Source organism: Amblyraja radiata, chromosome 25 (assembly GCF_010909765.2).
Source record: "Amblyraja radiata isolate CabotCenter1 chromosome 25, sAmbRad1.1.pri, whole genome shotgun sequence".
In the NCBI taxonomy this organism is placed as follows: Eukaryota; Metazoa; Chordata; class Chondrichthyes; order Rajiformes; family Rajidae; genus Amblyraja; species Amblyraja radiata.
The window spans coordinates 33001470-33018720 of NC_045980.1; the positions used below are offsets into that span (position 1 = coordinate 33001470).

The 17251-nt window shown below is 49.0% G+C and overlaps 2 protein-coding genes across 3 annotated transcripts; one reads left to right on the plus strand and one right to left on the minus strand.

Moving 5' to 3' along the window:
• Positions 1–1768: 1768 nt before the first annotated feature.
• Positions 1769–11708, minus strand: ung (uracil DNA glycosylase). Its single transcript, XM_033043794.1, has 7 exons — positions 11316–11708; positions 9344–9622; positions 8012–8107; positions 6584–6681; positions 5657–5745; positions 4587–4765; positions 1769–2547 (listed from the first exon to the last, which is right to left on the minus strand). Exons 1-7 carry the CDS (start codon positions 11424–11426, stop codon positions 2407–2409), a joined length of 993 nt encoding a protein of 330 aa, XP_032899685.1. The 5' UTR covers positions 11427–11708; the 3' UTR covers positions 1769–2406.
• A 322-nt stretch (positions 11709–12030) lies between these two features.
• alkbh2 (alkB homolog 2, alpha-ketoglutarate dependent dioxygenase) lies at positions 12031–16941 on the plus strand. 2 transcript variants are annotated; one of them, XM_033043798.1, is made up of 5 exons: positions 12031–12062; positions 12537–12612; positions 14367–14786; positions 15260–15458; positions 16489–16941. In XM_033043798.1, exons 3-5 carry the CDS (start codon positions 14402–14404, stop codon positions 16805–16807), a joined length of 903 nt encoding a protein of 300 aa, XP_032899689.1. In that variant the 5' UTR covers positions 12031–12062; positions 12537–12612; positions 14367–14401; the 3' UTR covers positions 16808–16941. The 2 variants fall into 2 exon arrangements, with proteins under 2 accessions (XP_032899689.1, XP_032899690.1); XM_033043799.1 differs by lacking the exons at positions 12031–12062; positions 12537–12612 and adding an exon at positions 12619–12732.
• Positions 16942–17251: the final 310 nt, after the last annotated feature.

Consider the following 17251-nt stretch of genomic DNA (forward strand, 5'->3'; position numbering starts at 1 on the left):
TCTTAGGTGTAAACCAGCATCTGCAGTTCCTTCCTACTGCACCCTTTGTGTGACCATGATCCCAGGGATGGTCGGGTTTAACGTTTGCTGAGTGTTTGAAGACGCTGGAGTTTAGGATGAGGGGGTAACTCATTGAAACATCGAATAGTGAAAGGCCTGGATAGAGGGGATGTGGAGAGGATGTTTCCACTAGTTGGAGAGTCGAGGACCAGAGGGCACACTCAGAATTATAGGAGGAATTTCTTTAATCAGAGGGATTTCTTTAGTCAGGGGGTGGTGAATCTGTGGAATTCATTGCCACAGACGGCTGTGGAGGCCAAGTCAGTGGATATTTTGAAGGCAGAGATAGATAGACTCGATTAGTACGGGTGTCAGGGGTTATGGGGAGAAGGCAGGAGAATGGAGTTAGGAGGAAGAGAAAGATCAGCCATGATTGAATGGCAGAATAGACTTGATGGGCCGAATGGCCTAATTTTGCTCCAATCAAATTCACAAACCTCAAAATTGAATGCGGTTTTTTGAACTGCTTCTTCTTCTTGTGTATGGATGGCGTGCACAGCCTAAAGTTGTAGGGCAACTTGTTCTTTTGGTTGTGCACGCCGGGTTGCATTCGTCAAAACAGGGTGGGCCACGTGAAGGTTGTAATCTCCCACCCCTCTTGAACTGCTGATAATTCTCCTTTTCTCAACTGCGGGTAAAATCAAATCTCCACCAAGGACGAGCAGTTTAAAGTTGAATCCTCCTTTTAAATTATCTGTCGCCTGTGAGTAAACGTCCAGAATGTGTGGAGGGGGGGGGGTGTGCGGGCGGGGGGATACGGGGGGGGGGGGTGGCAAGGCAGGTCGCCTGTCGCCTGTTCGCCCACTGATCCAATTAATGGGAGCGGGGAAGCAGAGACCTTTAATGTGTGAAAAATGTGACAAAACTTATTAAATATCGAGGCCGCGGTGCTTTTGTGCTCATCAGTGGAAACATGTACAGGACAATCGCATTGCAAAAATAAATTCATGCTTTCTACAACCATCTGCGTGAGCAGAATTATTCACTTTCAAAGGTTTTCTCCGGGTGCTCCGGTTTCCTCCCACTCTCCAAAGACGTACAGGTATGTAGGTTGACACAAAAAGCTGGAGTAACTCAGCGGGTCAGGCAGAGTCTCTGGAGAGAAGGAATGGGTGACGTTTCGGGTCAAGACCCTTCTTCAGAGGGTCCCGACCCGAAACGTAACCTATTCCTTCTCTCCAGAGATGCTGCCTGTTTCCCCGCTGAGTTACTCCAGCGTTTTGTGTCGATCTTCGGTTTAAACCAGCAACTGCAGTTCCTTCCTACACAGGTTTGTAGGTTAATTGGCTTCAGAAAGAATAGTAAATTGTCCCTGGTGTGTGCTGTAGGTGATCGGTGGTTGGCATGGACTTGGTAACTGGGGTAACTCAGCGGGACAGGCGGCATCTCTGGAGAAGGCATGGGTGACGTTTTGGGTCGAGACCCTTCTTCAGACTGAGAAGGGTCTCGTCAGTCTGAAGAACGGTGTTGACCCGAAACGTCACCCACTCCTTCTCTCCAGAGATGCTGCCTGACCCGGCGAGTTACTCCAGCACTTTGTGTCTTGTCTTCGGTGTAAACCAGCGTCAGCAGTTCCTACACATTTTTAACCTAAAAACCCGCGCGTCTCTGGGATGTCGGAGGAAACCGGAGCGACCACATTGAGAGGACGGACGCTGGGAAAGTGACGACTGTGCAAACACTCGACGAACAAACTCGGCCAAAAACGGAATTGAAATACCAATTTTATTTAACATATTCACAAGTAAATGCTGGAGCAATTTTACAGCAAGCAAAACGTCAACAACGGAACGCATGTAAATATGTACAGTTCAGTGAAATAATATTTAAAACTTTAGTCATACTAGATTAAGAGGCTCATCACTCGAAATGCTGCAGATAAAATTATATTTTGTTCAGCGATGGACTGACCATGCGAACAAAATTATAACTCAGATCTGTTCAACCAGAACTTTTAACTTTTTAATTATGATTGTACAAAATCTCAACAATGCAAACATACAATATGTGCGTTAGATTTTAGTTCCATTTGTGTAAGACACTACTCATTGGAAACATACAATATGGGTGTTAGATTTTAGTTCCATTTGTGTAAGACACTACTCATTGGAAACATACAACGAGAGATTTAGATTTGAGTTCCGTTTGTACAAGACCTCAAACATTAGAAAGATACAATGCGGGCTTTAGAATTCAGTTCACTTTAGACAAGACCTTAAACATACTAACTGTGACCCACAATTAACATCGAACCCACCCTTGGTCAAGGGTGGACCTGTGGATTTCAGGGTCCTGGGTGTCCAGTGTGATCCCACCGACGTCCGTCCCCCCACCTCAGGAGCGGACTCACGCCAGACTCCAGTCGATGGGGGTCTTCCCCGCTTGCTTCAGAAACTGGTTGGTCCGGGAGAAATGCTTGCACCCGAAGAAGCCTCTGTGGGCGGAGAGCGGGGACGGGTGGACCGTCTGTAACACGTGATGCCGCCTCTGTGGTTGAATTGAATACATTTTATTAGCTAAGTATGTACACATACAAGGAATTTGCCTTGATGCTACGCTCGCAAGTAACAACACGATATACATAGAAACATAGCAGCAGAGAAAATAGATGCAGGAGGAGGCCATTCGGCCCTTCGAGCCAGCACCGCCATTCATTGTGATCATGGCTGATCATCCCCAATCAATAACCCGTGCCTGCCTTCTCCCCATATCCCTTGACTCCACTAGCCCCTAGAACTCTATCTAACTCTCTCTTAAATCCATCCAGTGACTTGGCCTCCACTGCCCTCTGTGGCAGGGAATTCCATAAATTCACACTGAAGTATTTTTCTCACCTCAGTCTTAAATGACCTCCCCTTTATTCTAAGACTGTGGCCCCTGGTTCTGGACTTGACCAACATTGGGAACATTTTTCCTGCATCTAGCTTGTCGATATACAGTAGACAATTAAAAATAAAACATTACAATTTAAACATGTGAAAAGTGAAATAAAATACCAGAGCAAAAGGCTTTTGGTTATCGAGTAGAGCTACTGCTCGTAGAAAATAAAGCTGTTGTTATGTCTGGCTGTGGCGGCTTTGACCGTCCGGAGTTGCCTTCCAGAGGGAAGTGATTCAAAGAGTTTGTGGCCAGGGTGAGAGGGGTCCGAGATGATCTTGCCCGCTCGCTTCTGACCCTTGCAGCGTACAGTTCGTTGATTGGGGAAGGGGGGGGGGGTCGGGGAGAGGTTGCAGCCAACAACCTTCTCGGCTGATCGAACGATGCGTAGGGGCAACGCTGGTCAGAGAGTGAAGGAAATACGATACGACTTTATTTATCCCAGGAGGGAAATTGATCTGCCAACAGCCATAAAAACCACAAAATACATGAAATTAAAGTGACGAGTGGAAAGGCTTGGAGGGGGGGGGTGCAAAGATTGGGGAGGGGTACAAGCTCCTTCAATAGGAGTAGAATTAGGCCATTTGGCCCATCAAGTCTACTCCGCCATTTATCATGGCTGATCTATCTCTCCCTTCCTAACCCCATTCTCCTGCCTTCTCCCCGTAACCCCCGACACCCGTACTAATCAAGAATCTATCTATCTCTGCCTTAAATATAACTATTGGCTTGGCCTCCACAGCCTCCTGTTGTAGTGAATTCCACAGATTCACCACCCTCTGACTAAAGAAATTCCTCCTCATCTTCCTAAAAGAACGTCCTTTAATTCTGAGGCTATGACCTCTAGTCCTAGACTCTCCAGCTAGTGGAAAGTTCCTCTCCGCATCCACTCTATCCAGACCTTTCACTATTCAGTATGTCTCAATGAGGATCCCCCCCACCCCCCCTCATTCTTCTAAACTCCTGTGATGACAGTCGGTGGATTAAGTCGGGGGCCGATTAACCTACAAGCCCATTGCCTGCTCATTAGTCTGGGACCATGGGTCACAGCCTCAGAATTAAAGAACGTTCCTTTAGGAAGGAGATGAGGAGGAATTTCTTTAGTCAGAGGGTGGTGAATCTGTGGAATTCATTGCCACAGACGGCTGTGGAGGCCAAGTCATATTTTTAAGGCGGAGATAGATACATACTTGATTAGGGGTAGACAAAAATGCTGGAGAAACTCAGCGGGTGAGGCAGCATCTATGGAGCGAAGGAACAGGTGAAGTTTCGGGTCGAGACCCTGCTTCAGACGAGGATGAGAGGTTATCGGGAGAAGGCAAGGAGAATGTGGTTAGGAGAGAGAGAGAGAGATAGATCAGCCATGATTGAATGGCAGAGTGGACCTGTGTATGACCCACACACATATCCCACACAAAACATATTTAAACCGTCTGCACTTCATGCTGCCTCGGCAAGGCCGCCTCACAGCGCCAGAGACCCGGGTTCGATCCTGACTACGGGCGCTTGGCTGCACGTGTGTAAGGGGTTGTGGGCAGGAGAATGGGGTTGGGGGGGGGGGGGGAGATAGGATCAGCCATGATCGAATGGCGGAGTAGACCTGATGGGCCGAGCGGCCTGATTCTGCTCCCACCCCGTGTGCGACCTACCCGGTCAATGACGCTGCCTTTGCGCAGTGCGTAGGCTCCCCACAGCATGAACACCAGGCCGTCCCGGCTGTGGTTGAGGCGAGACACCACCGCGTCAGTGAAGTTCTCCCAGCCTTTGTCCTTGTGCGAGTTGGCCTGGTGGGCTCGCACCGTGAGCACAGCGTTCAGCAGCAACACGCCTGATCCAAACACGCAAAAAAAAAAAACACGTCCGTGAGTCTGCTTCCCAAAATGGCGCCCAACCAAGGCCACTATTTCCGTGCTAGCCACAGACGCATTGTCTTTCCACTGACTGGATGGCACGCAACAAAAGCTTTTCACTGTACCGCGGTCCACGTGACAGTAAACTAACGAGCGGCAGAGTTGCCGCCTCACAGCGCCAGAGAGCCTGGTTCAACCCCGACCACGGGTGCTGTCTGTACGCCATTTGTACGTTCTCCCCGTGACCTACGTGGGTTTTCTCCGGGTGCTCAGGTTTCCTCCCACATCCCACATCCGCTGCCCAATTGAAAGGCCATAATGCTGATTTATGAGTTTTTCCCTCCTTCGGCCCAACTTGCCCACACCGGCCAACATGTCCCAGCTACACTAGTCCCACCTGCCTGCGTTGGGCCCATATCCCTCCAAACCCGTCCCATCCATGTACCTGTCTAAATGTTTCTTAAACGTTGCGATAGTCCCTGCCTCAACTACCTCCTCCAGCAGCTCGTTCCATACACCCACCACCCTTTGTGTAAAAGAGTTGCCCCTCAGATTCCTATTAAATCTTTCCCCTCTCACCTTAAACTTGGTCCTCGATTCCCCTACTCTGAGCAAGAGACTCTGTGTGTCTACCCGATCTATTCCTCTCATGTTTTTATACACCTCTACAAGATCACCCCTCATCCTCCTGCGCTCCAGAGAATCGAGTCCCAGCCTGCTCAACCTCTCCCTGTAGCTCAGACCCTCGAGTCCTGGCAACATCCTCGTAAATCTTCTCCGCAAACCTTTCCAGCCTGACAACACCTTTCCCATAACATGGTGCCCAGAACTGAACACAACACTCCAAACTGTCTGTGCTATGTACGTACCTTGCTTAGCCCAGCTCGTCAAATCCCCGTGGGAAGGTCGCTCGAAGCCTTCGATGTCCGTCTCCAGCTCCTTGTACATGTTTTCCAGACTGCAGGAGGAGAGGGTCATTTGTGGCGTTCAAAACACAAGATCGTTCAACCTGTCCTGGTTTCCCCAATCCACTCGTTCTCAGAGTGTCAATATGGAACCAGGTCAACACAGAGACCCTTCAATGCACCATCTTTAGTATTTGGTACAGCAGGCAGTGAAGAAAGTGAATGGCCTTTATAACAAGAGGAGTTGAGTATAGGAGCAAAGAGGTCATTCTGCAGTTGTATAGGGCCCTAGTGAGACCACACCTGAAGTATTGTATGCAGTTTTGGTCCCCTAATTTGAGGGACATTCTTGCTATTGAGGGAGTGCAGCGTAGGTTTACAAGGTTAATTCCTGGGATGGCGGGACTGTCATACGCTGAGAGAATGGAGCGGCTGGGCTTGCATACTCTGTGGAGTTTAGAAGGATGAGAGGATATCTTACTGAAACATATAAGATTGTTAAGGGTTTGGACACGCTAGAGGCAGGAAACATGTTCCCGATGTTGGGGGAGTCCAGAACCAGGGGCCACAGTTTAAGAATTAGGAGTAAGCCATTTAGAACGGAGACGAGGAAACACTTTTTCTCACAGAGAGTTGTGAGTCTGTGGAATTCTCACTCTCTCTTGAATACATTCAGTGAATTGGCCTCCACTACCCTCTGTGGCAGAGAATTCCACAGATTCACAACTCTCTGGATGAAAAAGTTTTTGCTCATCTCAGTCCTAAATGGCCTTTACCCATTACTACTTATATGGTGACCCCTGGTTCTGGACTCACCCAACATCAGGAACATTTTACCTGCATTTAGCCGATCTCATCCCTTCAGAATTTTACAGGGGGGGGGGTACGTACCTGGGCGGGGGGGCAATGGGGTGCTTGACGCTGAAGCATAGCCCGTGGGCCTGGCTCTGTCCATGGTAAGGGTCCTGGCCCAGAATCACCACCTTCACCTGAAACACACAAAGCTCCAATTTATCGTAAGGACAGACACAAAATGCTGGAGTAACTCAGCGCGTCAGGCTCTGGAGAAATGTTCTCCATGTTGGGGGAGTCCAGAAGCAGGGCGGTCACAGTTTAAGAATAATGAGTAGGCCATTTAGGACTGAGATGAAGGGAAAAAAAACGTTTTCACCAGAGAGTTGTGAATCTGTGGAATTCTCTGCCACGGAAGGCAGTGGAGGCCAATTCACTGGATGTTTTCAAGAGAGAGTTAGATATAGTTCTTAGGGCTAACGGAATCAAGGGATATGGGGAGAAAGCAGGAACGGGGTACTGATTCTGGATGATCAGTCATGATCATATTGAATGGCGGTGCAGGCAAAATGTGGATAAATGTGAGGTTATCCACTTTGGAAGGCAGATTATTGTCTGAATGGTGTCAAGTTGGGAAAAGGGGAAGTCCAAAGAGATCTGGGGGACCTTGTTCATCACTCACTGAAAGTAAGCATGCAGGTACAGCAGGCAGTGAAAAAAGCTAATGGCATGTTGGTCTTCATAACAAGAGGAGTTGAGTATAGGAGCAAAGAGGTCCTTCTGCAGTTGTACATGGCCCTAGTGAGACCACACCTGGAGTAATGTGTGCAGTTTTGGTCTCCAAATTTGAGGAAGGACATTCTTGCTATTGAGGGAGTGCAGCGTAGGTTCACGAGGTTAATTCCCGGGATGGCGGGACTGTCATATGCTGAAAGAATGGAGTGGTTGGGCTTGTATACACTGGAATTTAGAAGGATGAGAGGATATCTTATTGAAACATGTAAGATTATTAAGGGAGTGGACACGCTAGAGGCAGGAAACATGTTCCCGATGTTGGGGGAGTCCAGAACCAGGGGCCACAGTTTAGGAATAAGGGGTAGGCCAATTAGAACGGAGACAAGGAAAAACTTTTCCACCCAGAGAGTTGTGAATCTGTGGAATTCTCTGCCACAGAAGGCAGTGGAGGCCAATTCACTGGATGTTTTCAAGAGAGTTAGATACAGCTCTTAGGGGTAACGGAATCAAGGGATATGGGGAGAAAGCAGGAATGTGGTACTGATTCTGGATGATCAGCTATGATCATATTGAATGCTGGTGCTGGCTCGAAGGGCCGAATGGCCTACTCCTGCACCTATTTTCTATGTTTTATGAGAGGAATAGGTGACGTTTCGGGTCGAGACCCTTCTTCACACCACAAGACTTCTATCAGTCTGAAGACCCGAAACGTTACCTAGCCAAGTTTATTTCACTATTCGAGGAATGTCAGATAGGGCTTTACAGCAAGGCATCTTTAATCGAGGCACTTACATTGTCGATATCACACAGCTCGGACCAGGCAAAGACTTGGTGAGGCGGTGGGTAAACCGTGCAGCGCTTCCTCTCAGCCGTGACAAAATCCGTCAGCTGCAAATAAACAAGGTGAAAAACACACTGGAGCTTAGAAGGATGAGTGGGTACCTCATTGCAAATTACCGAATAGTGAAATGCCTGGATAGAGTGGATGTGGAGAGGATGCTTCCACCAGTGGGAGAGTCTAGGACCAGAGGGCACAGCCTCAGAATAGAAGGTAGACACAAAAAGCCGGAGTAACTCAGCAGGACAGGCAGCATCTCTGGAGAGAAGGAATGGGTGACGTTTCCGGTCGAGATCCGTCTTCAGATTGAGGTTGATCTTAACCCGAAACAATATCCATTCCTTCTCTCCAGAGATGTTACTCCAGCATTTTGTGTCCATCTTCGATTTAAACCAGCATCTGCAGTTCTTTCCTACTCAGAATAGAAGGCCCTACTTTCCAAAATGGGGATGAGGAGGAATTTCTTTAGGGTCAGAGGGGGGTGAATCTGCGGAATTCTTTGCCACAGAAGGCCGTGGAGGCCAAGTCAGTGGATCATTTGTAAGGCGCAGATTGACAGATTCTTGATTAGTACGGGTGTCAGGGGTTATGGGGAGAAGGCAGGAGTCAAGAGAGAGTCAAGAGTGTTTTATTGTCATACTAGACGGACGACAGGACCCATTGGGTCCCGTACCCCCAACGCAATATTCCACCACTCCCCCCATCCTCTCCCTCTATCCCCCCCACTCTCCCTCCTCATCTACCCCACTCTCCCCAGGGCCCAGTCCGTGTCCATGTCCGCTCCCCAGCGCCCAAAGTACGGCTACAGTCTTGGGCTGCTCCCCCAATCCTCATCTCCACCCCCCACAATGAAAATTGCAATGTTTTCTTATTAATGAAAGCTCCCCCCTATGTTGTGTATTTATGGGATTCCCTGCCACAGAGGGCAGTGGAGGCCAAGTCACTGGATGGATTTAAGAGAGAGTTAGATAGAGCTCTAGGGGCTAGTGGAGTCAAGGGACATGGGGAGAAGGCAGCCACGGGTTATTGATAGGGGACGATCAGCCATGATCACAATGAATGGCTGGCTCGAGGGGCCGAATGGCCTCCTCCTGCACCTATTTTCTATGTAAACATAGTACACTGTAAACAATATAATAAACGAGAGAAAACAAAAGTTCAGGGTTATACTTGGAATTTGTTCTTGACTGTGAATAGAAGCCAAACAAAGCAATAATGCCACATGGGGGGGGGGAGGGGAGGAAGGTTGCTACTGGATTGCAGCGTTAGTAGTTGCTCTCTCTCACCCTGGTGAAGTAGGGCTTGGTGAACTCGGCCAGCAGCTCAGTCTTCCAGCTGTGGGCGAGGCCGGGCGGCGCCATGCGGGCGGCGAGTCTGTGCAGAGCCGCTTGTTTGTTGATCTCGATGCGGGACCGTTGCTGTGGGCTGAGCGGGATGCGGGGCTCGGCCGGTCCCCCCGGCTGCTGCTGCTGCTCCTCGCCTGCTCCTGCTCCTGGTCCCAGCTCCAGCTTCAGCTCCAGCCCGGGCTCCAGCCGCAGTCTCTTCCCCGGCGCCCGGTCTCCGTGCTGCGGGCGGACACAGAGGCAGCGGCTGAAGACAGGACGGACGCGGCGCAACATCTCCCTCCCTCCCTCACTCACCTCACCGCTGACCCAGCCCCGCACCTTGACCGCTGCTACTCCAGCCCAGCCCACTGGTACTCCAGCCCAGCCCACTGGTACTCCAGCCCAGCCCACTGCTACTCCAGCCCAGCCCACTGGTTCTCCAGCCCAGCCCACTGGTTCTCCAGCCCAGCCCACTGGTACTCCAGCCCAGCCCAGCCCACTGATACTCCAGCCCAGCCCACTGGTACTCCAGCCCAGCCCACTGATACTCCAGCCCAGCCCACTGGCACTCCAGCCCAGCCCACTGGCTCTCCAGCCCAGCCCACTGGCACTCCAGCCCAGCCCACTGGTACTCCAGCCCAGCCCACTGGTACTCCAGCCCAGCCCACTGGTACTCCAGCTTAATTCCCCGCCCATTGATACTCCAGCCCTTGACCCACTGATACTCCAGCCCATTGATACTCCAGCCCTCGGATACTCCAGCCCTTGTCCCATTGATACTCCAGCCCACTTGATACTCCAGCCCTCGGATATTCCAGCCTTCTGATACTCCAGCTCATTGATACTCCATTCCTTGACCCATTGATACTCCAGCCCTTGTCCCATTGATACTCGGGCCCGTTGATACTCCAGCCCTTGGCCCATTGATACTAGTCCAGCCCATTGATACTCCAGCCCTTGACCCACTGATACTCCAGCCCTTGGCCCATTGATACTCCAGCCCTTGACCCATTGATACTCGGGGCCCATTGATACTCCAGCCCTTGACCCATTGATACTCCAGCCCTTGGCCCATTGATACTCCAGCTCTTGACCCATTGATACTCCAGCCCTTGGCCCATTGATACTCCAGCCCTTGACCCACTGATACTCCAGCCCTTGGCCCATTGATACTCCAGCCCTTGGCCCATTGATACTCCAGCCCTTGACCCATTGATACTCCAGCGCGGAGTCTCTCTCATTCCTGCTCCAGCACTGCCCCGTTCTCATTGGCTGATCCTCCTCCAATTAGTTACTTTTCCGCTAATTAGCGACATTTTCCCGCCAACTCCAAATGAAAAGAGATTAAAACATGGAATTACCACAAGCAACTTTGTTTTTTAAATTCGGACATCTGTGGGGAAATTGTGTTTCACACAAGATTAATATTTCATGATTAAAAAAAAGCCTCAACTTTTAAATTTATTAAAAAAATATACCTTTTTTAAATAAATAAAAAATCTAACAGCAACAGGATTTACATTTTCACAAGAGGTGACAATTGAAAACTTTCCCATCTAATTAGCTGGAATGTAAAACACGCCCGTGCCTACTACACAATAATCCAAACTGGCCCTGCTTTCTTTAAAGAATAAGCCCAGAAAACGTCTTTATATAAAAACTTTCCGCGTTACTCAAACCACAAACCGCTCTTCCTCCAGTCAAAAACTCTTCAAAGACAATACTTAAAACGAAACTCGTGATGCTGTTAAACCTCACCAAAGAAAATTAAAAACTCACAAAATGCTGGAGTAACAGCAGGTCTGGAGAAAAGGAATGGGTGACATTATTAGGGTCGAGACCCTTCCTTCCTTCCTAAACATACAAGCTCACAATCTTGTTTTTCCAAAAAGCAATGAGTTCACATTAACGCCACACGTTAACTTTCATTCACCTCCTGATTAATGCCCTCTTTCTCCTTCGAATCATCTTCTGTAACTTCAAGCAAACTTCTTTTCTTGGCTCGCGTGTTGAAGTAGGATATAATGGATTTCTGCCCGATCATATTGGAGAACTGTTTCCCTATAAATAAATGAATATTTTCGGCCTTTCTGAGCAGTTCGGTTCACCCGGTGAAAAGACAGTCAGTCCACACAAGGGGATTTCAGCGCTGACTTTCTCTCTCGCCCATGTGGCTTTTTTCGCGCCAGCTCTGTAAGGCGGAGCTAAAACTACACCAACACATCCTACATATCTGAAATCTCCCCACCCCCTCCCGGAAATACTCAGAAAGCGGCCCAGCAAAGGGGAACAGAGTGCACCCCCAACCCCCAACACACAGACACAGACACAGACACAGACACACACACACACACACACACACACACACACACACACACACACAGAAAGAAAGAAAACTCTTAATGTTAACTAACTAGTCGTCGATTACACTGTAATAACAATTCCTTGTACAGTTGGTTAGTCAGTAAATATAATCTAAATTCAAAATGAAACAACATGCTAATCTTCTTATAGGCAACTGTTGCCATTTTTTTTACAATCATGCAGATGTGAATGTAATGCTGGATTTTATATTTCTCCACGTTCTCCTGCCTCCCCCGCCCTCTCCCACATCATTCAATTAATTCATCACAAAAACAGTTTTTGTTTTAGGCATTTAAGGGGTTAAAAGTAGGGACTCGTGGCCAATGGGAAATGGAAGTCAGGGGTAGGCACTACTTTTCTATACAATCTGAAGTTAGGAAAATATGTTTCTGTACATCTCTGTCCCGTAGGGACTCAGTTAAACTGTGTAGATTGAGGTTGGGACACTGTGGGTTAAATTACTATTTGTGCATTGTAGGGAAACATGTTTCTGGCTTGTGTGAATGTGGGAGTAATGAGACAGTTAAGCATGTTTTCCTAGAATGTAAAAAGTACAGGGTAGAAAGAGAAGTATTGTTTGTTAGACTGACAGGACTTGGAGTTGAGGCTTTTTCTGTTTCATCTTTGTTTGGACACAGTGAGAAACATCAACTGATATCCAGGGCTGTTCTTCAATTCCTGCAAGTTACAGGACTGTATGTAAGGATTTAGTTCAAACTTTGACCTGTGGAGGGCAGTAATACGCTTAGCAGCGTCTACACTGCCGGAATCCTACAAGAAGAAGTAGCAGAAGACTCGTGGCCACGTGTTCTGCTGACAAGGTGCAGGAAGCAGGACACGTGTGTTGGTGGGGGAGTCGCTGAGAGGTGGGATTGCAGCGGGTCCTTGCACTTGTCCTCCATGTTGCCGCTTTAATTCTGCAAAGCAGTCAAAATCCAACAGTGGGGAGAGAAATAAGGCTGTATGATTGTCGTAACTACATAGACGTGGGGCATTGGCTTTGGCTTTTTGCACTATTATTGTTTGTTTGTTTTAGGTGTGTATGTGTATATATATATATATGTATATCTGTCTGTGTATATCCGTGGTATATACGTGTGTATATCTGTGTAGATACGTGTGTATATCTGTGTGTATATACGTGTGTATATCTGCGTATATATGTGTGTATACATGTGTGTGCATGTATATATATATATATATGTGTGTATATATATATATATGAAACGATATGAAAATATATATTGAACTATATACACACACATATATATATATATATATATATATATATGTTCAATTATAAATATTTTGATATTGTTTACAGAGTATATGAACCTGCAGTTCCTTCCTCCACCATGTTTACATATTCTGTTATATTGCTGCAAGTAAGAATGTAATTGTTCTGTTGAGGACATGTGACTTTATGCTCCATACACTAGTTCCATCCTACACTCTGGAAACAATTTACAGAAGCCAATTAACCTACAATCCTGCATCTTTGTAGTGTGGGAGGAAACCGGAGATCCCAGAGAAAGCCCACGCGGTCACGGGGAGGACCCGCAAACTCCGTCCGGACAACACCCGTGGCCAGGATTGAACCCGGGTCTGCTGCCCTGTGGTGGTTTACACAAAAGGTCACAAAGTGCTGGAGTAACTCAGCGGGTCAGGCAGCACCTCTGGAATGCATGGAGAGGTGACGTTTTAGTAAAATCACCTCCAGAGATGCTGCTTGACCTGCTGAGTTATTCCAGCATTTTGTGTCCTGTTGAGAGATATTTTGACAGCCACAAAGGCAGGCGGGGAATAGAGGATATGGACCTTGTGCTGGAGACAGGAGCATAGAGAACATCCACCATTGTCTGAAGAAGAGTCTCCACCCAAAATGTCACCCATCCCTTCTTTCCAGAGATGCTGCCTGTCCCGCCGAGTTACGTCAGGTTTTTTGTGTCTATCTTTGGTTTAAACCAGCATCTGCAGTTTACTTATATCTTCTGAATCTTCTGTATTCGTAGTCGGCAAGGCAGTACTTTGCATATTCGCCAACTTGGATGTGTTGTGCATACTAACTTGCTTTTAGTGCCCCCTTAAAACTGTCTAGTGAAGGTGATTTGACTATATTGTTGTCTAGTTTTGGGACGACAGATGGCACAATGGGCTAAGTGTTCGGCTGGCAACCGGAAGGTAGCCGGTTCGAATCCCGCTTGGAGTGCATACTGTCGTTGTGTCCTTGGGCAAGACACTTCACCCACCTTTGCCTGTGTGTGAATGTGTGTGAGTGATTGGTGGTGGTCGGAGGGGCCGTAGGCGCAGATTGGCAGCCACGCTTCCGTCAGTCTGCCCCAGGGCAGCTGTGGCTACAGAAGTAGCTTACCGCCACCGAGTGTGACTGAGGAGTGAATGAATAATGCGATGTAAAGCGCCTTGAGTATTAGAAAGGCGCTATATAAATCCCATCCATTATTATTATTCGTTATTATTCGTTATTAGTTTATTCCATTCCCTTAAGGTTCTTACAAAGAATGAGATCTTATAAATATCTGTCCTGGCGAATGGGATTTGTATTTGTATATAATTTCTCATATCTCTATATTTTATGGTCCATTGTCTGTTTCCTAACCAGACTGCTGCTGAAATCTTCACCTGGGTGGATGGAAGATGCCCAATGTGTCGAGTTCATCCCTGGAGACAATGGATAAGTTTGTGGTGGTGGTCAGCGATGATGCGAAGAGCGCTGAAGGTTGGGGAGGGGGCCGGCGTGGGATGGCGCAGCGAGCGGGCGCCGTCCCACGTCAGAGCGACGGGGAGGACGAGGACGAGAGACCCAGGAAGAAGAGGAAGGCAAATGGCAGCCCCGGGAAGGAACGGCAGCAACCTCCCCCTCAGCCCCACGGGGACTGGTGGGAGATGTCGCCCACCCCCTCCCCCTCCTGGAGGAACATCCGAGCGGAGGGCCTCTCCTGCGACTACACCAGACTCTTCCCAACCTCCGAGGCCGACGCCATCTTCTCGCAGTTGGAGGGGGAGCTGGAGTATTTTTCAGGTACAGACTGAAGGGGAAGTGGGAAGATAAGAGACACAAAAAAAGCTGGAGTAAAAACCCCTGCCCCACGGTACGAGTTCATTCCAAGAGTTCTCCCGAGTTTGCCCTGATTCGAACTCGGAGATTTACGGTAATGGCCGCTCGTCGGTACTCGGGGCTCTCGTGGACATTTTTCAACGTGTTGACACAGCATGGAAACAGGCCCTTCAGCCCATCTTGCCCACGCCGACCATGGTGCGCCAGCTACACTAGTCCCACCTGCCTGTGATTGGCCCAGATCCCTCTACGCCTGTCATAAGTGCTAGGAGCAGAATTAGGCCATTCAGCCCATCGATCACCTGTGGGTTGGAGGGAGGGGGGGGGGGTGGCTGGGACGCGAGAAGTGGGACCCTCACTCCGCTCCAACGGAAATCCGCCACACACAGGTCCGGTATCGCGAGGGTTTACTGTGTTACACCTTGTTTCTTTTTAAGGTGATCTGACAAAGGTGCAGGTATTTGGGAAGTGGCACAGCATTCCCCGCCAACAGGTGACTTACGGAGACCCGGGCCTGACCTACAGGTACTCGGGGGTGACCCTGACCCCAAAGCCTTGGATTCCTCTGCTGCTGAGGATACGAGAGAGGGTCACACAGGTGACAGGGCACACGTTCAACTTTGTACTAGTCAACAGGTGAGGATATATAGATAGATATATAGATAGAATATGTATATATATATATATATATACACGAACCACTGACTCCATTTATACCTCACGCTGCCTCGGCAAGGCCAGCAGCATAATCAAGGACCAGTCGCACCCTGGTCACTCCCTCTTCTCCCCTCTCCCATCGGGCAAAAGGTACAGAAATGTGAAAACGCACACCTCCAGATTCAGGGACAGTTTCTTCCCAGCTGTTATCAGGCAACTGAACCATCCTGCCACTAACTAGAGAGCAGTCCTGAACTACAATCTACTCCTTTCGTGACCCTTGGACTGTCTTTGATAGGACATGATCACATTGAATGGCGGTGCTGGCTCGAAGGGCCGAATGGCCTACTCCTGCACCTATTGTCTATTGACTTTGCCTTGCACTAAACGTTATGCCCTGATCATGTATCTGTACACAGTAAACGGCTCGATAGTAACCACGTATTGTCTTTCCGCCACCACGGTAGCATGGAACAGAATCTTTTCACTGTGCCACCGTACAGGTGACGATAAACTAAACTGACCGCATGTTTCCCTGGTGTGTGAATACGTGTACAATACATGTTCGAGAGAAAAGAAACTAGTGATATTTTAGCACCACTGTGCCATGACTCATTTTGTTCGATGAATTCACAATCTTGTTAATTTTATTTTGGAGATAAGAGTGGTGATACAGTGTGGAAACAGGCCCTTCGGCCCAACACTCCCACACCGGCCAACAATGTCCCAGCTACATTAGTCCCACTTGCCTGCGCTTGGTCCATATCCCTCCAAACCTGTCCTATCCATGTACCTGTCCAACTGTTTCTTAAACGATGGGATAGTCCCAGCCTCACCTAACTCCTCAGGCAGCTTGTTCCATACACCCACCACCCTCTGTGTGGAAAAGGTTACCCCTCGGATTCCTATTAAATCTTTTCCCCTTCCCCTTGATACTAAAGAGAGTTGGCTGCCGTTGTGAGTGGGGGCTGGGAAGGGGGGTAACGCTTCTGCCTGTCTTGCTCCACAGGTACAAGGACGGGAGAGACCATATTGGGGAGCATCGAGATGATGAGCGGGAGCTGGCGCCAGGCAGCCCCATTGCCTCCGTCTCATTCGGCGCCTGCAGGGACTTCGTCTTGCGGCATGGCGATTCGCGGGGGAAGGGTGCCCAGCGGCGGCGGGGGGCGGTGGCCCCGGTGAAGCTGCCCCTGGCCCACGGCAGCTTGCTGGTGATGAACTACCCCACCAACGTCTACTGGTACCACAGCCTGCCCGTCCGCAGAGCGGTGCTGACCCCTAGGGTCAACCTGACCTTCCGCCGGGTGCTGCCCTCGCTGGCGCCCTGAGCCCCCGGTTCACTCCGCGCCTTTGTGGCTCCGTCTTCGGTGTAAGGGCGGCGCAGCGGTAGAGTTGCTGCCTCGCAGCGCCAGGTTCGATCCTGACCACGGGCGCTGTCTGTATGGAGTTTGTACGTTCTCCCCGTGACCTGCGTGGGTTTTCTCCGGGTACTCCGGATTCCTCCCACACTCCAAAGATGTACAGGTTTGTAGGTTAATTGGCTTCGGTGAAATTGTAAATTGTCAGTGTGTGCGTGTATGTGTGTATATGTGTGCGTATGTGTGTGTGTGTATGTGTATGTGTGTGTGCGTATGTGTGTGTGCGTGTGAGTGCATGTGTAAGCGTGTGTACGATAGTGCTAGTGTACGGGCTGATCGCTGGTTGGCGCGGACCCGGGGGCTGAAGGGCCTGTTTCCACGTTATATCTCTAAACTAAACTAAACATGCTGCTG